We start from the raw sequence: 27,995 nt of genomic DNA on the forward strand, positions 1-27,995 counted from the left end.
CAACCATCCCAATTTAGCTTTTCAATCCCCTCAGCAAACTTCTCCTGGTGTTGTCTGGCCAGGGGCCTGTGTCTGCTCTTACATGGTGCTCGTATACTGATGTCAGGGGAATCCATCTGAATCCACACCGGAACACTGAGAGCAGAACCAGGCCCACAATCTTGCATGAGATGGCCAGAGCTTGCATCTTAAACAACTCCATCCAGGCAAAGTGGCCTGCCCAGCTGACCAAGGGTATGGCTGACAGCAGCTTCATTCATCAGCCTTGCCTGCTGAGCCATTCCATTCCAGTCATGGATCAGCCAGTACCTGCTGTGTGAGGGGACTTGGCAAGAGAATGGACTCTGTCACCATAGTTTTGAACAGACATTGGGCAGCAGCCGAATACAACATTGTTCACTTCCATAACTGTGGTTTGCTATGAAAGGGCCTACTCCAGGTTATCAAAAGAGCTCTGCACAATGGGTGCATATTAGGTGCTGAGCTCTCTTGAAAATCTACCATTAATTGTGGATGCTGAGCAGTTGAAAGTCAGATCCTTCCTCTCTCTTTTGGCTTCTATTCCCCAATTGTGGACAATCCTTCCTCTGTCTCGTCTGTTCAAAGTGAAAACTCTTTGGGGTAAGCATTAGGGCCCTGATACACGTTGAGGCTTCTAGGCATTATGGCAAGACAAATAATAATGGCGGATGGATTGATAAGGAAGAGACTATTGTCATGGCACTAGAAAGCCAAGGCCTTTTTATTGACTACTCTCAATGTCCTCCTGATGGTCTAACATTTCCCTGCAAATCAAAGTGCAAGAGTCTTCCCAACCTGCAGCACCAAACATGGTGCCCAAATTCTACACTGCAGTCTTTGTGCCACACCCTGCTCTCTGAAGAACTAGGGAAAGCAATGAAATTGCAGGTGGATTTAGGATCTTGTAGCATGCCTGGACCTCCCACGTTTGGTACCGAAGGGAAGGGATTTCCAGCATTTGGTTTCCTCTCTTTCCCTAAAGTATTGACTGAACCCAGTGAGGCTGAGATAATGGAGTCCTGGGCTCAAAGCAAACGTAGTGTGAATTCAGAGAGACTCAATAAATTACACTTCTCCACATCCCCTCTTCAGTGGTCACTCCCTCTTCCCCCGCTTTGAGAGGGGTCAAGGAGATTGTGGGGGGGAGTCAGAGAAGGTCAGGTGAGTTTTCCATTTCATTCCGCACAAGCCTGCCAGAGCTATTCTCCACGGGGTCTTTCACAGTCAGCTGCAGTGAATAGACTCTGATCGCTGTAAAGGGATCTGGCACAGTCTGAGCGGCCCTTCCTTAAACCCTCGTGCACTCTTTCGCCCACACATCCTTGATTCCAGAGGGTGTCCAGCGAGAGGGGAATTAATAATCATCCTAACAATGTCCCTTAAAGGTTAGAAATGTAACAGTGTGGTTGTAAATGGAAACCCCATTGGTAGCAACACACTTACCACACCCCTTTCTCTGCCCTTTGCTTGGAAGGACTTTCTGCATCAAACCTTCTGGGTGGTGGGAAGGCAAAGGGGCAGGCAGGATGATGCTGGCTGAAGTGTTATGCTACAGCTGCTCCGTGTTCAAACCCCTTCTCCCCCTCAGGGAAGAGGGGGACTGGAATGAGGGCTGGTCTCTGACATCCTGGCTGAGTATCCTGTCCACTACACTAACAACTAGAAAGGAGAGCTTTGCCCCCAGCTGTCTTCCTCCTGACCCTGCATGTTTGCACTTAGCCAGCTGAATGCCCGTCTTCCCCGAGTTTGTGGCTCAATAGCAGAGTTCCCTGCAGTCCTGACGTAGGTGCCTATCTCTGTGAGGGGGGCAAGGCTTAGGACACCCCCGGCCTCCGGTCAGGGTCTCCCACATGCTGGCTTTATGGATCACCGTCTAAGGCTCCTGTCCTCTCTCCCCCATCCATCAGAAGGAGAGCCTAGACAGCCAGCTCAGGCTTTGTGGATTGCAGTGTTGTTCCTGTGATTTTTCTTCTAGGTGCCTAAAAGTTAGACATCACGACACTCAGTGTCACCCCCCCCCCCCCGCCCTGGGGAGTCAAGGCTGGAGATGTACTTACAGCTCCACTCACTGCAGGACCTTAAGCAAGTCTTTGAAATTCGGTGCCTCAGTTGCCCTCTCAGTAAAATGGGGGACCCCACTGACCTATTCTGTAATGTGCTTTGAGACCTGATAAATGGGGCTGTACAAATGCGAAATACCAAGACACTATTCATTACAAAATCTGAGTAATGCCCCATCACAGGGTGACACTGGCCCTGGAAGAGAGCAGGGCCAGTGTGTTTGTGACTGGTCAACCGATCCCAACTGAGCTTTAAAAGGGGGCACCAGAGCTTGAAAAGACAGAGAGCTGGTGAGGGAAAGCCTGGGTGTGTCAGGCCTAGCTGGATATGGGGCTCTCACTGCCTGCTCCCCCTGGGAATAAGGAGCCCAGAGGACTGCCAGGATCCTTGGGGGTGAGAGGGGAGGCAGCAAAAGCCTGAGATATAAAAGCTGAGCTGAGGACCTTAAGTTTGGACAGTAAAACTGCTTAAGAGAGACTTTGCATGTGGCAACGAGTCTTCGGGAACTGTCTTGTTACTCTCTTTTCCCCTCCACTTCATCTGCATTTAAGATGATGCTTAGCAGTTCATACCAACCCTTGGTGGTTCACAGAGATCACTGGGCCTGATTCTCTGTTGCCCTGCAGTTGGTACAGTCAGTGATACCTAGTGCCAAGTGGGTGAAAGGCTGGACAGACCTGAATGGCTGCCATTTTGATTTGGGAATGTCTTTGACCCTGTGGCACTGGAGGAGATGCAGAGCACTGGAGAATCAGGCCCTGGGTCCAAGGGGAATGTGTATTGTAACCAGGAGAGAGGTAGAGAAGTGACAGACTGAGGCCAAGAACATCAAGGGCAGACAACCTGCTGTCTCTGTCAGCGACTCATTCCTGTAAGGACATCCGGTTTCTTGATGGAGAAAATGCTAGCTGACCTTGCAATTCAGTCTGCAGATTATTGATTTGCTAGTTGGGGAATCTCACTCAAACTACTTAACTTTTTTAAAAAAACCCAGAAATTGTGATTTTTTTTTTTTTCCTAAGAAAATTATCCACAGTGAGAATTCATCCCATGGAACTTTCTCAGCCAGCTGATCATAGATCGACACAGATATTGAAAGGACACCGAGTTAAAAATAATCTTCCCTCTGTCTGGGCAATGTTGTTATTACTTGCAACTCCATGGCTTTGAAGAGATCAGAGTAAAAAGAGAGTCCTTTCTTCAGCTAGTTTGGTGTATCTGAGAGCACGTTGTGTATAGGCCATTTCCCAGTGTCTGTGGGGAGGCTGAACCAAAAGGTGTTGCTTAAAGCCTGTTAGCTAAAAAACTTTAAAACCTTAGTGTAGCCAGGGCAAATTGTCTTTTCACATGTTAGCTGGCAACGGGGGTGTGTAGGGGTCACCTCTACCAGCTACCATGAGTCACCCCGTCTACTCTAGCTTTCAAGGCTGTCGTACTAGTTCCTTTCCTCAGCTTTAAACTCGGTATTGTTCCGTTGTGTTCCCATCTGTCTGTTCCACCTCTGGTCTTTCTATTTCAAGTGTGAGCTCTTTGGGGCAGGGATCTCCTTTCTGTTCTGGTTCACAGCCAGGGTTCCTAAGTGCTCCCACAAAATAAATAATTAGTAACCCATTGAAATCTGCTTTGCAACCTTTGAATAAGGAGAGGACATTAACGAGGGAATTGCAAGAATCTAAAGAAGCCACAGGGCTGCTAGCTAAAATGAGTTAGCTTCAGGGGATTGTGTCCCCCAGGCAGTTATCTTTTTTGGATTTATCCCACCTCCTCTGGCTGCTTGAATAATAAATGGCCAATCTTTTCAGGTCACTTATATTTAGCTGCAGCCAGTCAATCCTTCAGTCTCTGAACACTTAAAGTCTCTCCTCTCCCGCTTTATTGGAGAAGCTGGAACAGCAAGAATGTCAAACATCCAGGGTTCACCTTTTTTTGTTGTTGAAATGGATCCCCTGTCCACTGAGAGCTTAATTTCCCTTTGTCTAGCCAGGGAGCTCCTTTTCTTCTGGCTTGCTCCCTTCAAATCTCTTCAAGTCCCACCCACTTACCTGGTTACCAGGTGAGGAAGTCTTTACAAGCTGATCTGTTGTTTCTCTGAGTGAAAAGCTATTGCTGGTTCAGTCAGTAGGGTGTAAAAATAATTAAACCAAAAGCTTGGATTAAACCTGTGGTTGGGGGCAGGGCACGGAGGGCAGGAAGGCGCAGATCCATAATAATCAATGCAGATGACATCCCATGCTCCCCAGCTCCACTAAAAGCCCACTGGTGGACCAGGTTTGCAAATCTGAGCTAAGTTTCAGACGGAAGCCCCACCTTCTGTAAGGAAGGCGTTCCATGTGAGTCCGTGTGAGGAACTCGGTCATGAGAGGGAGTTCTGCTTTGAGTTTTGGAGGTCTCCGTTGAACCTGAAACTCATGGGGATGGAGTGCATGTGAGTGTGGCTAACAGTGAGCCCTGAATCCCCTGTGAATGGAAAATGTTGAGTTTACCCTAGGGAAGAAGTATAGCTAGGGTGACCATATTTCACAAAGAGAAAATGGGACACCCCAGCTGCTCGCCTGAGGCTTCCCCCTCGGGAGGCTGCTGCCCATTGCTGGAACCCTGCCTGCCCCGTCCTCCCATTCTGGAACGCTGCCCCCACCCTTCAACCCTGCCTCCCCCTCTGCAGGGCGCTGGCCTTTCCCCCCCTCCACCCACATGTTCCTCTGCACCACACCCCACTTTTGCATTTGTCCTGTTTGCTCTTGCCAACTGATCAAATCGGCAAGAGCAAATGGGACAAATGCCTCTTTTTGAAAGAAAAAAAAAAAGTCAGGATGGCAGGACAGGGCTTAAAAAAGGGACTGTCCCAGTCAAAACGGGATGTATGGTCACCTTAAGCATAGCCCCAGTCCTGCAAGCTCTTCCTTAAGGGCAGAGCCCTGTGGTGCTCCATGGAGATTCAGGGGTCCACTGGCATAGAAAAGCTTGCAGGATTGGAGCCAGTCATGTAGTCCACCATCAGGCATGTGCACGATTGAAAGCAGAGCTGTGCATAGCCCTGGGCCCAATCCTCCGATGTGCTGAGTTCCCTTCGCGACCAGTATCGCTTCCTCAGGCTGTAACAGGAATAACGACCGTACGCCCTCACCTTCTTAGCATGCTTGGAGATGGATGGTGCTAAGCAGTATTATTATTGTATTGGACCTGGCTTTGAGTAGCAAGGTTTGGATATGGACCTGAACCGGGGGGCTCCCATCTGAAGTGAGGTGGAGTTTGCTTTCAAATCCATCTCTGTAGAATTTCAAGCAGAACAGTATCCTTTGTAACATGAAGAATGTAAGCTCTTTGGGGAAGGGACTGTCTTTCTACAGCACCTGGCACAACAGGGTGAGGTCCCTAGGTGCTGCGGTAATACTATAATATACTGTGGTTCTGTGTTTAAAAAGATCAGAGGCAGGGAGGGCTCTGCAACCAAACCCCATAGGTGTGCTGTGTGCCACAGGTTGGCTCCCCCTCCCCCTTCCTGCAAACTCTACTTAACTACTTTTCCAAGGCGTGCTGAGCTCTCTGCATCTGGGCCAGGCTGGCTTTATTAAATGAAGTTCCTGCAGGGTAAAGATGGGAATTTACCTGGATCATCTGTTGGCTCCTCTGCAGGGAGGGAGGTGAGTCTGGTGTTACGGGCTTCGTTTCAAGAGACACTGGTTCTTTGAGACATCCCAAGACTAAGCTTTTTGATTATGTTTGGCCAAATCAGTGGTTTGATCCTATCATAATGCTTTTTAACTCTGTGCCTTTACCAGTCGTAATGGAAAATCCTTTCCAGTTAAGTGAGTCTTTCTCTTGTGGTTCACTCACCCAGCTCCACTTGTGTGGCCAAACCCAAGTTGTACGCAGTGTTGTTGTAGCCATGTCGGTCTCAGGATATTAGAGATAAAGTGGGTGAGATAATATCTTTTATTGGACCTACTTGGTGAGAAAGACAAGCTCTGTGTAAGCTAGAAAGCTTGTCTCTCTCCCCAACAGAAGTTGGTCCAATAAAAGCAATTACCACCCCACACCTTGTCTATCCAAAACCAAGTTGGCATTTAACTTCAGACTGGTAAACACTCATTCTGAGAGAGGAAGAAAAGGGATGTTTGAGCAAGGTGCAATTTATACCACAAGGGCTCCGGGCAGCAGCAGCGTCACCTGTAATTGGGTCACAGTTGGTAGCTCCCAATCCGTGCTTTACACCTGGCATTGCTGCTGTGTACATTGGGATTCATCTTCTTATTAAGTTTAGTGGGGGCTGGATGTGTGGGAGAGAGACACCTGTCCTGATACCAGAGAGGCTGAGCCCTTCTGCCTTGGTCTGAAATTCTAGGGCAGACTGAGATCCTACCTCCTGCTCCCTCCATTCCGGCTACTCTTAATTAATGCTAGAAATTCCACTACAGTACGAAGTGGGAAGGGGGGTTGTGCATCTGAGGTCTTAGTATTTTTAAACCTCAGTCCGTAAACCATCCAGGCATCTGGGACTGCAGCCCATGTAACCCACTGGTCAGTGTACATTATGTCTTCAGCTCTGTGCCTTATCCACAGAGGATAAGGGTGTGTTTATAGCTCTCAGTGTGGCTGTCTGGCTCAGAGTATCAAGGCTCATATTGTCAGGTAATGCATCCGATGAAGTGAGCTGTAGCTCACGAAAGCTTATGCTCTAATAAATTTGTTAGTCTCTAAGGTGCCTTTTCTTTTTGCGAATACAGACTAACACGGCTGCTACTCTGAAAATTGTCAGGTATGTCACTGCTTCAGTCTCCAGTTTGCTGCTCAGGATGGTGGCTGTCTCATGCATGATGCTTGGCCCTGTTGAGATGTCCTGGGTCTAGTCTACATCTAAGAAGGGTGTATTTCTGCCCCTCCAGTCCTTTCCCAATAGATGTTAATGTATCTCATGGATTCAGAATATCCGGGCCAATCCCAAATGGGCCTTCAAATTTCCCATATTAGTTTAGGGGACAGGACTCCTGGGTTCTGTTCCCACCTCTGCCACTAACTTGCTATTTGACCGTGGGCTAGTTGTTTAAAACCTCTTTGGATGCCTCTGTTTCTCCGGCTGTGAAAGGAGGATACTGCCCCCCCACCCCCGCTCGGGGTTGAGAGTCTTAATGGTTCATTTCAGAGTAGCAGCCGTGTTAGTCTGTATTCGCAAAAAGAAAAGTAGCTCACGAAAGCTTATGCTCAAATAAATTTGTTAGTCTCTAAGGTGCCACAAGTACTCCTTTTCATTTTAATAGTTCGTAAAACCCAGTTGTTTTGGAGGTGCAAAGTACTTGTGTTAGGCACTCTGACAGAGCAGTAATTACCCACTTGGATGAGGTTTGATCTTATTTATGTAGCACCTTGCATTCTGAAGACTCCCAAAGCAATTTACAGTTGCTGCAGTTGGCCCCATGCGGTTGCACCCTTACAAATGTTTGGGAGCCCCATTTAGTCACTGTGGCCATAGGGGTCCACCTATGGGGCTCAGCTTGTAAAATTGATGCTTTGCACTCCACCCTAGAGGTGGGTGCATGAATCAACAATTGATCTTGCTTGCAGCTCCTGGAATGGATCTTTCTATCTATTCTTCATGCCACCTAGCGGCTGGGCTGTCTGTCTGTCTCTCCCACATAATCATCGAAAGACGATAAAACACAATAAGTGGCACCCTGAAGTCATTAACCCTTGGGAAGCTAGGGTCAAGCAAATAAGTCACAAAGAATTGAGTGGGAGGGGAGAGACATTAGGTTTGAATCCAGGGGCGTTCGTTATATGTAATGAGTTAATGACTGCCCATAAACTTCTCAAATCTGTGGAGGAAAGAGGCTCCTCTTTCAATGATCATAATTGCAACAGCAGGGAAAAATTGGGAATGATGCTCCGTGAATCCTCATCAACATGCTCCAAGAATTGATTGTTCCAAGTCTGGGTTGAGCTATTGGCTGCTGGAGAAATCCCAAACTCTCCCCAACCCTTCCCTTTCTACTCTGTAAGACTTGCTCAGTTACTGCAGCAATGAAGGGGACCCAGGGTAGATGGATCATATACGTTTGCCCTAGGGAGTTAAAAAACCCACATTCTTGTGGTGGTTCAGTCACGGGGATAAAAAGCACAGTTCTGTCTCGTCCAAGGCTGCAGCAGGAATCCAAACCTGGCTAAACTTAATCCAGTGCCTCGCTCTGTGATGTTAACAAATCTCCCCAGGCCACTGAGGTAAAGTGCATTCTAAAGTAAAGGGCCCTTCCTTTGTTTTAGTGAGGATTATGCTACAACAAACTAAGTGTTTATCTACATAGTTCGGAGCAATCGGGTGTGAATCTACCCCACAGGAAAGCCTGCCACAGGTTAATTGTTCATGGGAACCTCTCGGTGTGCATTAAGTTAGAACACTTTGATCTTGTCCTCATACTGCTCAAAGCGCTCTAACAAACTGTTAATGTGCATGTCAGCAAGGCGTATATAACAGTCCTGGGCAGGCTAGCACAGGGTAGATTCACACCCCAGCTTGCTGCAGACTAATTGTTCATGTAGACAAGACCTAAGGCCACTTTACTTCTGAGTGCGAATGTCCAGGAGGGGGGAGGGATGTTAATGTGCTTTAACTTCCCACTTTAAGTAAATTTTGTCCTAACTTGCCTGAGTGTCCCTATGTAGCCAACCCTCATGCCATTCCTCCGGCATTCTTTTAGCAAAACAATTGACTGGGGAGATCTGTGTGACACTGGACAGGTCATTTAGGCTATGTCTGCATGGCCCCACAGTTCAGACTATGGGGGTGTGAACATTAGTCCTGTTTAAAGAGGACAGTGTTAACGCAAACTAAGGTATCCTATATATAGTTCACTCCCACAGTGTCCACACAGGGGAGTTACTGTAGTTCACTCCTCCATAATCTGAACTGTGGGGCTGTATAGACAAACCCTTAATCTCTCTGGATTTCACGGCTTGTACACATGGGGAGTTTTTTTCATTATAACTATTCCTGATTACCTATCCCTGAATAACTACATGTGTGGATGTCCTTATTCGGAATTATTTTAATCTACTTCCAATCTGGATTAAGGTAATTCTGAATAAGGGAGTCTTATTCTGGAAAAAGAGCATCCACACATGGAGTTATTTGGGAATTCCACTTAAATTTCACACCCTGCCTTAATCCAAATTTATTTCCTGGTGTAGACAAGCCCGCAGCTCCCCATATATGAACTGGGGAGCTATGAGATTTACTCCCCCAGGGTGTTGTGATGACCCCATAAATACTTGGGCAGACACTCTGCTGCTGTGGGATATGGGTCACAAAGAACCAAGATAGAAAACATGCCCCAGGGACGTCAAAAAGCAGAAGTGGCCTGGTCTCCAGCTTTAAGGCACATGAATGGCTGTTCCCTCGTTGAAGGGCGCTGATTCAGTATTGCCCCAGTCAGCAATTCCATCTCCTGAAGCACAGCTGCCTAGAGCTGCTGTTCATACTCCCATCCTATGACTGACCAGGCCAGCTCCTGCTGAGTTTACAGGATCTAACGCAATCAGAGTCTGAGGTGGAACAGCACCCTGGTATATCTATCTACAGGCTCACGGCAGACGACTCTTTCTAATAATGCCCCTCCCCTTGCTTTGAAACCATCCTCACATAGTCCCTGTGAGAAGCTGCATGAGCAAGGCAGGAGACATGGAACATGTTAAAGGGAAAACAGATGACTCAGCTGGCAATATTAGCTCAGATGACAAACTAATGCTCACGATAATTGCCATTTACTGGCTGAGGAGGCTGAACTGGGTCATATTTATTTGTGAAACTCAATGAGGCACCATCTGTGCTGCTGAATACCATGCCCCTGCCAAGATGATAGGTACATAGTTCAGATAAAAATATTGACCTGAGAGCTTTGTGCATCTAGGCTGTGGGAAGGAGCAGTGTGTGACAGCTGGCCTCTTGATCAAGGCACTAGCCTAGCCCTTGAGATCTGGGATCAACTCCTGGTTCTGCCCCAAACTCCTTATGTGACTTGGACAAGTCACTTCATTTCCATCTGCCTCAGTTGCCCATCTGTAAAATGAAGATAATTCTGCCTTTTGCCTGTCTTGTCTTGTTAGCTTGTGAGTTCTCTGGGATAGGGTTCATCTCTTACGTTGTGTTTGTACAGCACCTTGCACAACAGGGCCTTGATCTCTGTGAGGGCCTCTAAGCACTTACTGGGATGCCAATAAGAAATGGAAAAGAGTCTGGGGTAAGTGACAGTGAAGGAGCTGAGCCTTCCAAGGCTTGGCCTCTCTGTGAACCATGGTCCTGTGGTATTGCCGATATTGATGCTATTTGCAAAGGCTAGTGGGAGTGATTTTGTGTTGGGGAACGCTGTCCAGTGCCCTCCTTGTGACTGTAGCTTTGTGTCCCATTCCAGACGGGTGGTGCTGTTGACTTCAATGGAATGGAGAACTGTTTCTTGCTTTGATCCCGTAAAGAAGGCATCCACTCTGGTGTGGATCTCTGATTTCTAATGCGCTCTCTTCTTTTCTTCATAGTAGAGAATGTGAAGCTGGGGGAGAGACCTGGAATATGAAGCCTGTCTACCAGTGCCTGGACTCTGCATCTTGCAACCTAAGGAGGAAGAAGGGACAAGCTGTTCACGGCTGATAAAAATGGCAGCCAGTGTCTCTCCATTGGACTGTGAAAGGAGACTTCGGACCTTGGTGTGTGTCTGTCTGGGAGCTCCAGGAAGGCTGCTGTCTGGTTGACACAGCCCTCTAATATTAAGTGGAGCGAGGGCAGCATGGCTCAGAAAGCGTGGGTCAGCACGCTCTTCCACAACCGCAAAACCCAGCTCCTGCTGGTCAACTCCCTGACCTTCGGCCTGGAGGTCTGCCTGGCTGCTGGGATCACCTACGTGCCACCGCTCTTGCTGGAAGTGGGTGTGGAGGAGAAGTTCATGACCATGGTTCTGGGTAGGTGGCTTCTTTCTTTCTTTGACTGAGATGCTCAACCTGTCTGTGGGTTCAGAGGGCAGTGGGAGATCAGGGCATGAAGATTTGTATCCCCACGCTCTGATCAGCTGAGACAACTCTGTTCCAGGGAGAATGTGCAGCCTATTGGCTTAGAGCCAGAGCTCCTGGGTTCTTTTCCTGGCTTCTGCCACTGAATTGCCTGTGTGGCTTTGGTATGTCTTTGCCTCAATTTCCCCTTCTCTAAGATAGGGATTCTCCCTGAGGGGCTGAGGTTGTGTTGATCAAGTGCTCTGACACGCATGGTGGAGGGCTGTTCTAGTGTGCGCTTACCAAGTTGCCTAGAAGCCTTAAAGTTCAAAGTGGCGAGGGGCAGGTGATAGTGGGGTCTGGTTTCTTGGGCTGAGCTAAGGCCAAGGTTTTCACAAGTGACTATGGAAGTCCCACTTGAGACCGCTTAAAGGGCCCAGATTGTCAGAGGGCGGGTGCTCAGCACTTTGACAGACAGGCCCCCTTAAGGTATCTCAGCTGGGCACCCGCAATCACTAGTTGCTTGTGAAAGCCTTGGCCCTAGCTCTTATTGCTGGGCACAGGGATCGCCTGCAGCACTAGGACGCTGCCCTTAAAGCCACATCTCTGTCTCCATTCCAGGAATCGGGCCTGTCCTGGGCCTTGTCTTTGTACCACTGATTGGCTCCGCCAGCGACCACTGGCGCAGCAGCTATGGCCGCCGGCGGCCCTTCATCTGGGCCTTGTGCCTTGGAGTTCTGCTGAGCCTCTTCATCATCCCCCACGCCGGTCGCCTGGCGGGCTTCTTCGCCCTCAATGCCCACCCCCTGGAGATTGCCTTCCTCATCTTCGGCATTGGCTTGCTGGACTTCTGCGGCCAGGTCTGCTTCACTCCTCTAGAGGCCTTGCTCTCGGACCTCTTCCAGGAGCCTGACAACTGCCGGCAGGCTTTCTCCACATACGCCTTCATGATCAGCCTGGGTGGCTGCATCGGCTATCTGCTTCCGGCCATGGACTGGGCTAGTAGCTTCCTGGCCCCTTACCTGGGGGGGCAGGAGAAGTGTCTCTTCAGCCTCCTCACCATCATCTTCCTGGGCTGCGTCCTGGCCACCCTCTTTGTGACAGAGGAAGCAGTGGGGCAGGTGGATGCTCTGGCAGGCCCTGCACTGAAGGACTCTTCCCCCAAGCCCTTGTCCCCCAGCTGCTGCTCTTGCCAGGTTTCCAAAAGCCTCTTGCGAGCCAGGCATGTGGTCCAGGCCCTGAGGGACCTCTGCGCATTGGTCCCACGGCTGCGTGGTCTCTGCTGCCACATCCCCAAGGCGATCCGGCGGCTCTTCGTGGCCGAGCTGTGCAGCTGGATGGCCCTCATGACTTTCATGCTGTTCTACACGGACTTTGTTGGCGAAGGACTGTACCAGGGCGTTCCCAGGGCCGAACCAGGAACAGAAGCCAGACGTCACTATGATGAAGGTAATGAATGAGCCAAGTGCCTTCGAGGCTGCAGAGGCAGAATTTGCTTCCATACGCAAGGGAGTAGAAACGCTGAGGTGGGATCAAAGATGGGCTCTACCTTTAGGGTTCAGCTCTCCCTGCCCCTGGGTCTGAGCTCAGGTGCGTATCCCGAGCTTCTGCTGGTTCCACAACATCCACACAGCTATTTTTAGCACACTAGCGCGAGTTCTGCCAACATAAATCTGTCTAGCTAGGCTGGGAGGCACTCCCCCAGTTGCAATATAAACCTGTCTGAATTGGGATCCTCTCTAGCTGAGATGTGGGCAGGGAGGTAGGTGAACTTATATCTGTCTGCCAGCACTTGGTGCTCTGCTTCGGCTACATGTGACTTTACTGCATAGGCTGGGGTGAGAATCTGCCAGGACCAGAACCGCTTGTCTGAACCTACCAGGCTTTTAATGATTATTGTTGGTATTTCATCCCAAAATCTGACAGGTGGGTAAATGGAACTCTTCTCCATTTTACAGATGGGGAAAACTGAGGCATGGGTAGGTGATAAGCAGAACCAAAAGTCAACTTCTCTCTGCATGGTGTTGCAAACCCCAAACCCACCCCTAGTTTTTACCAGTGTCCAGCACCTGGCAACAGTGTGAAGAACTGAATTAGTTTCCTTGACATAAAATCGCATGATCCAAGGGATGTAAGCTGATCATCTTGGGGGGGGGGGGTGGAGGGACAGGAAGAAATTCTCTCCCTCCCACTCGTCAGACAACATTACACAGTTGCTTGGCTACATTACGGGGTGACTTTCCTCTTCCTCTGAAACATAAAATATGGGACTAGAGCCTGATTCAGTGGAGCCGCAGGTCTGGTGCCTGAATTCTTAAGAGATACTGTAGTCCAGCAGCTAGCACGCTCAACTGGCAGTTTGCGGCTTTACCACTGATCCACTGTCACCTCAGATAAGTCACCTCACCAGTCTGTGCCTCAGTTTCCCCCCATCTATACAATGGAGCTCATGATGCCTGCCCACCTCTTGTAAATCACTTAGAGATTGGTGGTGCAAAGCCCTGGGAGAGTTAAGTAGCGGTGAGATGAGCCAAGCTGCAATAATGATGTTCAGACCCCTGTCTCCTGGCTGACTCGCTCATTCCGACACTGCTGTCTTCCTGGGTTCTCTTCATGTGCATGTTCTCTGGAAGCCCTGGAGCCCTCTGGCTCAGCTTCACAGCCTCTCGTTTTCTGGTCCTCTCAGATCTAAGCACATAGGCCATCGTCCTCTTTGTCCTGCATGCATCAGTTATGTACCTTGGCCTCTAAATTTCCTTATTGCTGCCTTGTACATTTCCTCCTTTGTTAGGCTGTAATCATTTATATTAATGTCTCTGTTAGCTCAAGAATCAGCTTAATTGTTGTTTTAACAGTTCTGCTATGGTAGCCCCAGAGGCTTCCACCAGGTCAGGGCCATTGTGCTAGGCACTGTACAAACATCCTGTTGACGACAGTCCCTGCCCCAAAGAGTTAATGGTCTAATTACCTATAGTCCGACTTGCCTCTCCAAAGGGGAAGGGCAGGATGGCTGCCTGATGCTTCAGAGCAGCTTGTGGATATCTCACTCTATGCCAAACTCTAGAGTTTCTCACCAGCTTAAAACCATTCTTTGTTCCCTTTTTGTTTTGTTGCTGATTTGGTGTCGGATAGCACTTCCTGGTTAGCAAGCAGGCAAGAGATGGATTCTGGGGAGAAAGTCAGGAGAAGGTGGGGGAGTGACTTTCTAAGGCACAGCTGCCCAACCGCTCTGTGTGCCTCTGCAAATGTGCCCCTCAGTTCTTCCCCTACATGTGGGTGGTGTTCTCACCAGCACTATCTGGGGGGTTCTTGGTGCGTAATCTCAGCAGAGAATCAAAGGAGTGAATGGACTATGGAGACTGGCAGGGTGGGGAATCTCGCATGGTTGCTGCCCATCCTGTACCTGTGCTCTGAGCAAGGATGGGCCTCTAGTCTCCAGAGCTTGTGTTGAAATGTGCTGAGCTCTATGGAGTAGTGTAGAAGGACCCTGCTTGGATCCTACAGAGTCCCCATAGTGGCTTGGCTTTCGGAAAGCAGAGCAGGGGTAGCCTGCCCACCTCCTCTTCCCCACCAGTGTGTCTGTTGTTTTCAGGCGTCCGCATGGGCAGCTTGGGCCTTTTTCTCCAATGCGTCATCTCCATCTGCTTCTCGACAATCATGGACCGGCTGGTGAAGCAGTTCGGGACCAGGGCGGTCTACCTGGCCAGCGTGGCATTCTTCCCCCTGGTTCCCTTCGTCATGTGCTTCTCCCAGAGCATCCTCGTGGTTACTGTCTCGGCTGCCCTGACGGGCTTCACCTTCTCTGCGCTCCAGATCCTGCCGTACACCCTGGCATCGCTGTACCACCATGACAAGCAGGTGGGGGCCACTTCTGGGGGAAAAGGGAGATGACACACAACGTGGTGGTGATCCCAACATGGGGGTGCAGCTCAGCTTGGCCCTGTGGCTGGAAAGGAAACACACACGCACGCACACACAGGATGTCACATGTGCCTCACAACACAAATGGGGTCTCTCACCTGAACCCTCTTGATCTTGGGAATCTGAATAAAAACACAATCTGGCTCTAACCAAGTGCTGGTTTTGGGCGGGGAGGGGGGGATCCAATTCCCTAGCCCCTCCCTACTTGCCACAACCAGCACATGGATGTGCATATTGCTTTGAATGAGGAGTGCGTATTTCTAAAGGCAGCGCCTCATCTCCTCCGCATTCTGAATGCTTGGCTGGAAATCAGTCCAGGGTCCCAAGAAGCTCTGGTGCTTCTTGCACCCAATCACCTTTGCAGCATCACCAACCCCAACTCAAAAATCCAAGTCAGGTCCCCAAAACCCCCATGAGATAGTAAGTAAGAAATTACAAATGGTGGGTTCTCTATTTGCATTCTGGTTGTTGAGCCTTTAAGGTTCACGCTTTCAAGCTTTTGTCCGTAACCACCAGGGCGTCTGAAATGAAAACTGAGAGCTGGGGCTTGAAGAAAAACATCCAATGTTGAGACATGATAAAATCACAATAGTTGGCCATGCAGCTGTTGTTCCGCAGTGCTGGGAGCCTCTCTCACTGTAAATGCTCCAGTGACTTGTGGCATGACAGCATCTTTCGGCCCCATTGCAGGCGTCTTGCTGTGCTGTTAAAGAACTAGGAGCTTTTACTGCAGGCATCCCAGTGCTCGCCTAGAACTAACACTTCCAGGCAGCCCATCCCAGTATGCGCTAGGATGCCTGTCAAACTAGGGATGCATTTAGAGAGCCTGTTCCACTTTGGTTTCTTCCAAAGTCCTGGCCTTGGGATCTACTCCAGCCAGCAAAAAATTAAATCCACCAAGGCATTTTCCTGTCAAGCAGGGATTAGTGAAGGGAGGGGTCCAACTGTTTCCTCAAAGGGCTGATGGGGAAATACCATCCATGACCAAGAGATGGCCGCTAACCTTCACAAAGCCACCTCTGTGACTAGCTGTGAGGTCTCGCCTTCCTGCTTCTGTTGTCTTCCTAACAGGTTACAATGGAACCCCAAAAAAGATAAGTTCCTAAAAACCCTTCTGCAGAAATGTATCCATCTTCTTGGATTCACTTCCTTTTTGTTCTTCTTTTTTACTGGTTTAATTCTTTTTCTTTGTTGCCTTTTGTCGTTCCTTTTTTCCTGCTTTCTGTTTTCCTCTCTTTTTCTCCCTTCCTCCTGAAGTGAGTCAATGAAAGGGTGCCGCATAACAGCTGCCCCTCCAGCGTTGTGTGGAACATTAGTGCAAGCCAGCAAGATTAACCCCATCTGATACTGCTCACATGGACTGTGTAAGTTGGTCTCTTTTCGTGCATGCTCTCGATTCTACCTGTATTAGTGAGACCAAAGAGGCCTTGTCTAGAGTAGGATAAATGATGTTCTAAGTAATGCATTTGAATGTCTATCATAGACGAAGCACAATGCATTTAACACATGCTTAGCTAGTTGAATTAAAACCTAGGATTTCCTCAACTCAACTAACTTGAGTTGCAACAGGGCTCCAGCTGTCCACCCCATGTGGGGCAATGGGGCTCTGGCTGTCAATGCCCCACAATGCTCACTTAAGTCAGTGCAAGTGCTCCTGGTGAGAATGGAGGGTATTGTGGATATGAAGAGCTGATTTAATTACTGCAGTGGCTGTAGGTCGACCTAACTTAAGTCAACATATTTTTGTAGTGTAGCTATGCTCTTAGTTTTTAATTCTACACGAGGCTTTGTGTGTGTGTGTGTGTGTGTGTGTGTTAGAACATGTACCCCTTTAAAATTCTGGTCTAGACCAAGTTAGACAGAGCAAGAAATTGTGGCACGTGCCTTCAGGGTATCCAAGTAGGCTTCGTGGACCATCCTGCATCTAGTATGAGGCATCTAGAGCTCTGAGGAGTTTGGCACTCACAGTTTTTACCCAACTTCTCTTCTGTGCTTGGTTTTGCACCACTTAAATTCTGGATCCCTCTAACCTTGGTGTGGTAGGTGTAAACGGAGAGTTTCATGAAGCTCTAGCCATTGCATGTGGGATTCAGGTGGCTTGACTTAGATTCATAAGACCAGTGAAGTGACCAACTTTATTACAAAACACTGTCTTAGGAAGACTCGTGGCTAGTCAGAGTCCATGTAAAGCTGTTTGACTCTCAACAAAAGGTTCTTGGGGACCAAAAGTCTCATCTGGCTTCATTTCTTTGCTTGAATCTGAAACGGGTGCATTGCAGAGCTGTGGCCATGGCTTCAGGGAACGTTAATGGAAAATAGCTAGTGATACTATACCACAGCAGAGTCTGTGTGTGTCAGGTGAGGTACATTTTGTTTCCAGCTCTGGCAGTCAGCCCTGTGGCGGGGGGACTCCATTTCAGTCAGCACAACCGCTCCTGTTGAGGACATGCAGAAGGAGGGCAGTGTGGACACCAACAGCTGATCTAATTGCTGCTGTGGCTGTAGGTTGACGTGACTTAAGTTGGCCTAATTTCATAGTGTAGACAAGACCTACAATGGAAAGTTAATTCAGACTAAGGTAGAGTATGAATTTGGAATGCAATAGCTATCCTGAATAACTGCATGTGTAGACAAGCCGTAAGGGCCATTGCTTGACAATTTGAGCACTTCAGTTATGCAGCTATCACCTCTTATTTGCACCAATACACCTTTGAATGCACAATTGCCTGTTTGCCTGCCGGTGCTCCAGTCTTGAGATTATAACTTCGACACTCTGCTTTTGAAAAATAATAGTGCCAAATCCACAGTCCAACACGTGCCCTTCAGTCCATGTAAGCGGTGCCGATGCTTCCAAAGCAAGTATTGGTTGTGAGCAGCTCACGTGATCTGCAGCAGGAGGGCACTGAGTCCTTTAGATCAGCTGCACAAACTGCACCCACCCTAGATGATTCCTGTAGCCCTGGGCAATGGTATCACTCCCGCATTGGACCAAGTTCATCCCTCACCTGGCTGCAGTGGCATGAGGGTGGGGAGGGCTTTGGCCCATTCTCTCTAGGTAAGGGAGCATTTTCTATTTAGATGGATTCTCCTCTCACACTAGTGTGTGCTGGGAGTTGGGCCATTGAAGTTCATGCAACTGTGCTTGGAGCAAGAGGAGAATTGGGCCCGTTATGGGTTTGCACCACCTGCTTCTCTGAGAGTCCAGTGATCAGACAACTCTTAAGGCTCAGAGACAAACTGCCCCAAATAGCAGAGCCTTGTTTGGCTTTGGGTTGAGACGCTCCCTGGCGTTGGTGATGCGTGAAGCGAACACACAAAGGTACCGCTTGGAGCCAAGTTACCGCAGCATGTCAGTGTCACTTTGAATCTGAAGCCTAACAAAGAAGTTCCTGCCAATCTTACCTGCTACTGGAAACCATCAAACTCGCCCCAGACTTGCTGCAAATGTCTCCAGCCTTTAGCCAAACCTGAGGATTTTCACGGGACTGGAACCATTTGAAGCCAGGGGAAGTTTTGCCAGGCCGAGGGGTGTATCGCTCCAGCTCTGCCCTGCCCTAGCTAATGGCACCACTCTCCTGGTCCGCTCTCTGGCTCTTTAGGGCTTCACCAACCCCTGCAGTTTCTCACTTTCCCTCTCTCTTTATTTTGTCTCTCAGGTATTTTTGCATAAGTACAAAAGCAAAGAAGAGGAAGATGCTGCTCAGCTGGATAAGAAATCAGGCTTCCCCAAAGGCCCCCTCTCCAGCCAGAAGCTGACCTACCAGAATGGCCATGCTGGGGGCCTCTTCTCCTCTCCTCCAGCTGCCAGCTCAGCCATGTGCGTTGGCTCTCCCTGCGAGGTCTCGCTCATGATGAGGGTGGGAGACTCTGACCCTGCAGCACCCGGTCGAGGGATCTGCCTGGACCTGGCCATTTTAGACAGTGCTTTCCTCCTTTCTCAGGTGGTCCCGTCCCTCGTCATGGGGTCGATTGTCCAGTTTACACAGTCGGTGACTGCCTACATGGTGTTTGCCACCGGCCTCGGGTTGGTCGCTATTTACTTTGCAACCAAAGTCGTCTTTGATAAAAGCGATATGGCCAAGTATTCGGTGTAAAACGGGGTACGTGTGCACGTGGCGTACAGCCAACTTGTTTGTACACGTGCATTGACACTGTATAATAGGGCAGGCTGCACATTGTGCACCCCTCCTTTCTGTCTCTCATGCTGTTTCTGTGGGGCACGTGGCTGGGGAGAGGTTGTTGGGCTAAGCGCGGGTGTATTAGGAAGGGCACAATGCTGTTCTATCTCCCACCATCAGAGCTTGCCCTGTGGTGCTTTTGTCTGAGAGCAGTGTTGCATAGAGGGCATCAGTGAAGTGAAAGGAGAAGAGTTTCCCTTCAATCACAGGGTTAAATTTCTGTACAATTCCCCCAAGGGAGGGAGGCAGTTGCATCCCAGAGGGAGACTGCTCCTTGTCTCATTCGTGCAGAGACCAGCTTAAATCCTGCCTTGCTCTGGCAGGCTTCACCTTGCTTCGAAAATGTAACTCCCCTCTCTGACTGGTGGCTGCTGTGGACTGGAATATTCGGAGGACAGGCGGGGGGTAGACATCCAGGGTTGGAATGGGGTATTGCCGATCAGGATGCGAGTGCATTGGCAGAGCTGTGTGGAAGCAGTCCTGCATGGCACAGGGGTGCTGGAGATGCATGGGCAGAGTCTGGCTCTGTCCAAGGCTAGTAATCCTATTGCTCTGGTGAGCATCACAAAGTGACCACTTGGTGTTAGTGCACCCCAGGCCACCCTGCTGCACTGGCTGGCCGCTCTGTGCACCACAAGTGCCTGAAACCTATTTGCAGTGGCCTTATAAAATGGCCTGGTTCAAGGCAGTAGGCAGAGTTGATTTAACAAGGCTCCAGGGCCGTGTTTTTATGGCACTACTCAGACCTCATTAGCCTGAACTTTACCCTGTATTCAAGTGTAATAATCCCCAGCGGGATGTGCGGGGTCTGGTGTCCTCTGTACCCTGCAGGGGCTGGAAGCACTTATCCTTTGTCCTCCTGGCTGAGGCATGTTAACGGGACACCCTGTCCCAGGTTACTGCTGTGAAGTCCTTTCCATGTAGGAGATGCACTAAGCCCTTGGACGAGATCAAGTCCTGGCTGCCCTGTTGCATGGCTGAATAATTGGACATGCTGCCTTCTCTTCGGGCCATGTTCACTGATGGTGTGAAAAGGAACATATACCCTGCCCTTTGAAGGGTGTGCAGGAGACTCTTCTGCTGCATAAACCCCTGCTGGTGCCTAGCCTTGCCATCCCTTCCTTGTCCTTATTCATCCCACATGGCTGTGCCTGCCCCCTCCCTCCCCACCTCGTGAGATGCTTCCTCCATTTCAAATCTCTTGTTCCTCACATTCTCTGTCTTCTCCACCCATATTGGGTCCCCTTGATGCCTATTCCCCTCCACTAGGGAATAGCCTTGATGCCGATTGGGTGCAGTTGTTCCCTCCAACAGGAGAGTAAGCTGGAGCAGGCTCGAGAGAGGACCCTGTAGCATGTCCTGGGTTCTACTCCTCTGTAGGGCCATTTTTCTGCTTTGCCCCTTTTTCAAAGGGAAGAAGCCAAGAATGACCTTTCCACTGATCTGGCCTTGCTCTTGCTGCCATGAATTGATGGCAGAGCTGTCCTGGATTCTGAGATCCTGCTGCTGCAGAGGTCATTCCCAGCTAAGAGGATATTCCCAGATCAGTTATATCCCACTCTCCATGAGTCACCCTTATGGAAACATGGGGTGTCTGTACTGCAACACAAGCCAAGGTTAGTAGAACTTGAGTTAGCAAACTGTGGGTTTGTTAACCTAGGGCTTGAGCATCCATGCTCATTTGGAACCCTAGGTTAGGAACCGTTGAACCCTGGGCCCCAACCTGGGGCTCCAGCATCTACTCTATATTATGTGGGCCCAAATTCAACCACCCATAGACCGGACTTCCTCGCACCCTACCAACAGGTGGTTGCTCTAGCCCTTTGTTTGTGGTGCAATGTTGGAAAATTTGACTGTCCACCAAGCTTGACTGTCCACAAGCCAAAGAAAGTCTAGCCTATGGGATTGTGGGATACTTTTGGCAGACTCCCAGAGCATGCGTCCAGGGAGGTTGTGTCTACACTGCAAAGCCATGGGGCTTGAATCCTGGGTCCCGCTTGACTCAGGCTTGGATCCTTCATTCCCATGTGGTTCTGAGCCCTGGGTTAGCGCAATTTGTGTGTGTGGAGAACGGGGTTTAGGCTCAGCCTGAGTTCAAACCCAGGGCTTACACTGCAGTGTAGACACACCTATAAAGTCTTCAGTGATTAAATTGCACCTGTTCCCATTTCCCATTTTAACTTCAGAAACCCATTAGACCTTGGGGAAATGATCAAAAACAGAAATGCCAGCTGGGGCCTAACTCCCACTGAAAACCAAACTGCCATTCGGGCCTCTGAAAATCTCTCTAATGGTTTTTAAAATCCTTGGCTCTTCTATTTTTTCATTCACAGTGGGACTGTCTTCCCCTGCCCCTTGCTATCATTCTTCCTGTGGGGAACTGCTCCACCAGCAAACCTTTTAAACAAGAATCCTGTTAGTCCAGACAATGCCTGGGCCAAGGAGCCAACTCAATAAACCACCCGCTAACCAATGGGATCAATGCCTCTATTCCAAAGGATGAGGAGAAGAGGGAAGGGCGGACACAAGGGCCAGCAGCGAGTCAAGAGCTAGTGTGGAACTTTACCATGTCAAGTTAAGCCATGGGGCTGATAGCGTGGGAAATGAATACACAGTGCCCCATATGCCAATAGAGGCCTTTGCTTCCAGCATTCCCAATCTCTTTAGCTTTAATCTAGATCTCTCACTGCCAAGCCTACCCCAAGTCATTCTATTTTCCAGCTGCAGGGAGAACCTTCCCAATGAGCTCATTTGGCAGGGGGGCAGGGGGAGGATTGGATTTTCCCCCATGCACGCTTCTGGAATGCACCACACTGGGTGTGTGTGTGTGTGTGTGTGTGTGTGTGTGTGTATGAGAGAGAGAGAGAGAGAGAGAGAGAGTCTCCATTTTGGCTGGGCTCATGGAGATTGATCTCTAGCTTACTGAGTAGAAATCTGTGTTCTGGGTCTAAAAGGTTATGTCTTCTGATTCCATTGACAGAATTTTCTGGGGGAAGGGACAGTGGCTGGAAATCACCCTTCTAATTTCCTTTCATCCCCCTCCCCACCCAAAACAAAATCCCATCCACCATTTTTTGGATGAAGTAGTCCAGACATGGCACCTATCTCAGACTGGTATGTCATAATGTTAAATATAATGAAGTGTGTTTTAATAATGTATTAGAGGCTGAAGTAACCTGCCCTTGCAATGAGCAATTATATGTGGGTTGCAGATGGGAAGTTATTTACTATGTAAGGAAAACCTCTTTACATTGTATAGCAGAAAGGAATGGGGAAATCTTAAAGAGGCACAATGTATTTACCTAAGATGGCATTTGTTCAGGATGCCAGGCCTAATGATCAAACTCTGTAATAACCACTGACCACAATATTCAAACCAAGGCCATTCAATGGCCTGGTTTTTCGAAAGCACTGAACACCCTTTAAAGTCACTGGGAGCTACTGGGGGCTCAGCACTTCGGCAAACCACTTATTTGAGAACTAAATATAAATCAGGTTTGAAAATAATGGTCCATGAGCGCTCTGGACATCTTGACCACTCACCTGAAAGATGCATGGAAAAGTGATGGGGTGGAGAAGTGAAGGCGTACTTGTAATATGCCCAGGTCTCAGGCAGGCACTACCTAGAACAATAAACACCACAAATCTTGAACCAGAGCCTCTCCTTTGCCCCTGATTAAACATTTTCAGAGGGAGTTGGGCACCCAAATCCCAATGTAAACCCTAGCGTTTGTCTCTATTGTCATGCTTTGACCTGGCCCGTCCCAGGAGAGGGCAGACCCTGTGTGCAAAAGGAGCCTAGTCAGTAGCCAAGACATGATGTCAGGGGAGATGGCTGTGTTTACTCTTTTTGTGTTTGAAAAGAGAGAGTTGAGCAATTGAACTTCTGACTCCCCAGCTAACTTTCCTTTGTATCTGCACCACCTAGTTCTAGGTGGGGCTCCAATTGCCCCTGTTCTGACCTGAGCAGTAGCAGATCCTGGTCTCCTGAGCTCTCCATTTCAACTGGGAAGACACAGCAGGCTCTGGGAATTGCCGGAACTGTGGGGGGCTTTATCTGTCTCAGCCTGATAGAGGCTTTCCCATCACTAGTGGCAAAGGAGGGAAGGTGGTAGTGGCACTCTAGTGGGGTTTATTCATAGTAAATAAGCTAAGAAGTTGTCCTCTCCCTCTTCAGCCCAGTGGGTATCTCAGGGGGAGAAGCTATTTAATGTCCGGCTTGCCAGCAAGAAAGTCCAGATTTCCCCCATGCAGAGCACTGAGTTGAGCAGCTCCCTTTTCCTCACTCTCCCTGCTGGGCTGTGTGCCAGGAGGTGGCATGGCGGGAGGATGGGGGGTGGGAGAGAGGAGTACATGCCAAGAGCTAGCCATGGCTTCAGCTCCAAACATCCCTGGCCCCTCTGTGAGGTCAGGCCCAAATTGTCTCAGGCCCATCTCTAGATAGGAAAACTGCTGTTTCTGAGCAAATGCAAAGACCACAGCTCTGCCTGGATAATCAGCACATACATGGTGCATCTACACAGGGATAAAAGAGCTGATTCAGGCTCGCGAGATTCCGGCTGTGGGGCTAAAAATTGTGGTGTAGACATTCAGGCTGGAGCCTCAGCACTTGGAGCCTCCAATCTGTTGCTGAAGTAACTTGTGTGTAGATGTAAAAATCTTTGTAGAATGCAAATCATATCCTCCAATCTTCAACCACTGGTGTAAGGTCAGTAAAGGAAAGGGCAGGCAGTTCGTGGGAACTCTGCTGGGTTTGGATGGTAGATCCATTCCCTCTCCACTGAGGAATCATATTATGCCTCTCCCTTCTTGGTTGCCCCAGGGGTGTTTAAAGGGAACACCTTCAGTGGTGTTGGGTCAGTGGAGAAAACTGTAAAGGTAGGGTTGGGTCTTTCTTTTCTAATGCATAAGAGTGCATTATTGTGAATCTCTTGTCTAGGGAAAGATGTTTTGATGCTGTTTTCTTTCAGGAAGATACACTGTCTGCAATATGGTCCTTTCTTATTTATTTAGTGGAGTAAATATTTTGTACAGTGTAAGGAGAGGGATATTATAAAGTTTATTAAGGAGGGAAATAAAAAACTTTTACATTGGATCACTGTGTGTGTCACTGAGTTAACTGCACTGCTTTGTGCATGAGAGATGGGCCAGAAACCTTCCTCTGATTCCCCAGTCTGAACACTGGTGGGCTGGATAAGGCAGTGACCCACATCTCACCCCCAAGCTACTGTTGCCCTTCTTTGTGTGGCCTGATTGTGCTGGAAGACATGGGGAACCATAAAGCAGCCAGGGACGGAGGAGACGGGATGAATGAAGACTACCTTCCAGTGAAACATGTCCCGCTCCTTTCTTTTCCACCAGTACCAGGAAGAGATTGCAAGGGGTGAGCTCATTTGGGGAGGACAAGCTCCTGACCTGCTGCACATCAATCCATGATGACTCGGAGTGCGATATGGGCCACAAGCCAAGCCCACAAAAGTGCACTGGCCAAGTGGAGAGCAGGGCATCCTCTGTCCTAAGGAGCAAGCTCCATGACTGTTAGTATTCATACAGCAGTAGTAACGGTGTTCAAAACTCCATGTGGGACGGGTTGATGATGTCTGTGCCTCCCACGTTTTGGACTTCTATATTGCCAAGCTGTGCTCCACCCACAGCTTTCCCTACAGAAGAGGTTGCCATCAACTTATGTCACCACCGCCTCCCTTCCTGGCAGACTTTTGCCTGGCTCTGGGTCAGAGTCCATGGAAGCCAGCCCAAACTTGGCAATTAATCGGATCCAATAATAATTTCTGATGTCTTCCTCCCTCCTCACAATGTCCTCCCCCGCTCCCCTGCAAAACTCCTCTCTGGCTCTAGTTCCTGCACTGTTCCCTGTGCTATTGTATCCGTGTTTAAAGAGGCTGTTAGAATTGCACTGTTAGGAGGAGAACGCCGCTGAGCGTGGCTTCTGTACTCTCTCTAGCTGTACCAGCAGATGGTGCTATACCATGAGTTCTACTGCAAGAATGTTTTTCCCGTGAATTCAGAGTAGCAGCCGTGTTAGTCTGTATTCGCAAAAAGAAAAGGAGAACTTGTGGCACCTTAGAGACTAACAAACAAATTTATTTGAGCATAAGCTTTTGTGAGCTATAGCTGGATGCATCCGATGAAGTGAGCTGTAGCTCACAAAAGCTTATGCTCAAATAAATTTGTTTGTTAGTCTCTAAGGTGCCACAAGTACTCCTTTTCTTTTTGCGAATACAGACTAACGCAGCTGGTTCTCTGAAACCTGCAAGAATACTGTATTTCCTTCTGTCCCCAACCTGTTTCCTGAATCTTTTTGCTTCTGCAAACTGCATCCCTTCCTGATAAGTGAGCAGCTCACAGCCTTACGCACACGGAACCAAGACTGGACTGTGGGTGAGACATCTGAAATGTAGCAGGCAGGCTGGAGCCCTGAACAGCTGCAGATGAGACACTAATTTCTACAGCATTCCAAGTATGCTAGGAGTATCATTGGCAAATACAGTGACACCATCCCTGACCTGAGAAGCATCCAGAGTAAGACACTGGGACTCGATGAGACTGCGGGCATCTGTCCACATGGAACAACGTGCAGAGTGGGAGCCTAATGTAGCCCATAGCCCACTGTGTGTTATTTCTCCCCCTTTGTGCCAAATCAACAGAGGACATGCATCTATTACAGCCCCCACCACAGACTCATGCTGTGATCCATGATGCCTTTCACCCCTGGATGGGCACGCACAGCAAGTCACACTCTGACCCCTAAGCACCAGGACGATAGGTGCTTCTGAAATACTTTAGATGAACAGGCCAGGCTCTGTAGCTCAGGCTGTAGAGAGTCCTGCTTATAGCTCTAGAGGTCCCTGGTGTGTTAGCCAAGCTGGGAGCCGAACAGATATGATGTGATAAGAGCCTCATTGCTGATGTGATGAATAAGGAGGGGAGAGGAAGACCAGGCTAACAATCAGATATGCAGCAAGGGCTAGGGTATGAACCAATGCTTTATCCGGAGTTAAATGTTTTATCATTTGCAGTATAATGTGCCGTTGTGTTGCCTAGGAAGGAGCACCAATGCGTGAATCCTCACAAAATCCCTGCAAGGTGGCTAAGTATTGTGTGGCCCCTATTTACAGAGGGGAAACTGAGGCACAGAGCCAGGCACTGACTTGCATGCAGTCCTTTCAGCAAATCAATAGAAGAGTCATAAACAGCACTTGTCTTCACCAAGTGACCAGCCAGCTTCCCCTGTTCCAAAATTAAAACATTAATGAATTTTTTAAAATGCCATGAAAACATTTCAGGGTCAAACTCTGATCTCTGGCCCAGGAGAATAAATCTGGACTAATTCCATTGGCTTTGACGCAGTTGCTTTGCATTTACACTGCAGTAAATGACAGCAGAATCTAGCTCCTCTTGAACATATTTCATCCTTAAACCTACCTTTTTTTAAAGAGACCCTGTCCACTTCAACATTTTCAGCTAGAAGAGTTATTTTTTAGAAGCAATCCCTGCAATTGTTCGCAGGGACTGGAGGAAAACTGATTTTGTTCTAGTCTGTCTGGTTGGTTGCTTTGTGCAGCAGACCATAGGTGCTGGAACTAGGGATGCTGGGGGTGCTGCGGCACCCCCTGGCTTGAAGTGGTTTCCATCATACACAGGGTTTACAGTTTGGTTCAATGGCTCTCAGCCCCCCCACTATACAAATTGTTCCGGCCCCCCCTGCGTCGGACAGCACTGTGTGTGGTTCCTTTCGTAGTTTCCCCGCTGTTTGTGTGCACCTTCCACATAGCAACAGAAGAGAGGAGGTCATTTATAATAACTCAAATGCTTTCCCTTTAAAAAAAGTTAAGCTAGGGCCAGACGTTTGAAGGTATTTAGGCATCAGAAGATGGCTCAGGTGGTTACAAAAGTGCCTTGACAGCTAGGGCCTAGAGGCTGCTTAGCCCCAGATAGGCTGGAACTTTGGAATGTTACTAGGGTGTAGGGTCGGTTCAGACTTGCTTTCTGATTCCTGCACTTCTACACGCTGTGTAGTCTGCTCCACGCCACTCCCTGCTGCAGAGCAAGGGAGAAAGATAAGGCTTGAGCCTGCAAACCTTTACTACTGGGTGTAGATCTGACTAGGGTGAGTAGGCTGCTGGGGGACTGCTCATGTCAGTGTGCACGGCTCTCGGTAGTAAGGGGCTGCAGGATTGGACCCAATGACTGGTAGGGGACAGGCCTGCATGCAACACCTGTTTTACAGGGCACAAGAAAACACATATTGGGTGAAATTTAGCCCTGTGCAGAGTCACAACAGAAGGCCTCTTCATCCCTTAAGTCCACGCAGTGGGATGTAGGGGGTCCATAAATCTTGAGCATAAGGGTGAGTTTTGCCCCAATGGAGTAACGGAGCAGCTGCTACTGGGGCAATTTGTGTGATGCTCATGTGTGAGTCAAAGCAGCAGGCGGGTGACGGCATACTTCTGCTATTAGACCCGTCCCTGGTGCTGACGGCCAGGGAGAGCAAGGGGCATTGGGTTGCTTCCTTCAGGGGTGGGGTATGGGATTTTCTCTTCCAAGGCTGATATAATTTTTTTGGTCCCTTCTTGTTGCAAAGCTGGATTCATAAAGGAGGCTAAGGTGTAATAAAGAAACTCTTGGCTCTGCTTATACACCACTGATTTATTGGCTTAGCAGCCTGGCTGTTTTACTGATGAAACCTTGTGGTGCCCTCTCCTGGTACATGGACAGAAAATCACATACACAGTTTCAGAAAAGAACAGGGTGGTGGAGAAAGCAGAAATTAGCACAAACTGAAGGTGGGCTCGATTCCAGTTCCTTGTAGCACACCATGGCAACATT

At 48.9% G+C, this 27,995-nt stretch overlaps 1 protein-coding gene across 5 annotated transcripts in view; it reads left to right on the forward strand.

Moving 5' to 3' along the window:
* Positions 1-24,243, forward strand: part of SLC45A3 (solute carrier family 45 member 3) — a 56,932-nt gene extending 32,689 nt beyond the window's left edge. For 2 of the 5 annotated variants that reach the window (XM_043500679.1, XM_038379700.2), the window contains exons 2-5: positions 10,603-11,022; positions 11,671-12,498; positions 14,642-14,907; positions 18,627-24,243. In XM_043500679.1, coding sequence (XP_043356614.1) covers positions 10,851-11,022; positions 11,671-12,498; positions 14,642-14,907; positions 18,627-19,064 — 1,704 coding nt within the window. In that variant the 5' untranslated portion in view covers positions 10,603-10,850 and the 3' untranslated portion in view covers positions 19,065-24,243. Of the gene's footprint in view, positions 1-5,560; positions 5,724-10,602; positions 11,023-11,670; positions 12,499-14,641; positions 14,908-18,626 lie in introns of all 5 variants that reach the window. The other 3 variants (XM_043500677.1, XM_043500678.1, XM_043500680.1) reach the window with 3 other exon arrangements.
* The last annotated feature ends 3,752 nt before the right edge of the window (positions 24,244-27,995 follow it).

This window comes from Dermochelys coriacea, chromosome 21 (genome assembly GCF_009764565.3).
Source record: "Dermochelys coriacea isolate rDerCor1 chromosome 21, rDerCor1.pri.v4, whole genome shotgun sequence".
NCBI lineage: Eukaryota > Metazoa > Chordata > Testudines > Dermochelyidae > Dermochelys > Dermochelys coriacea.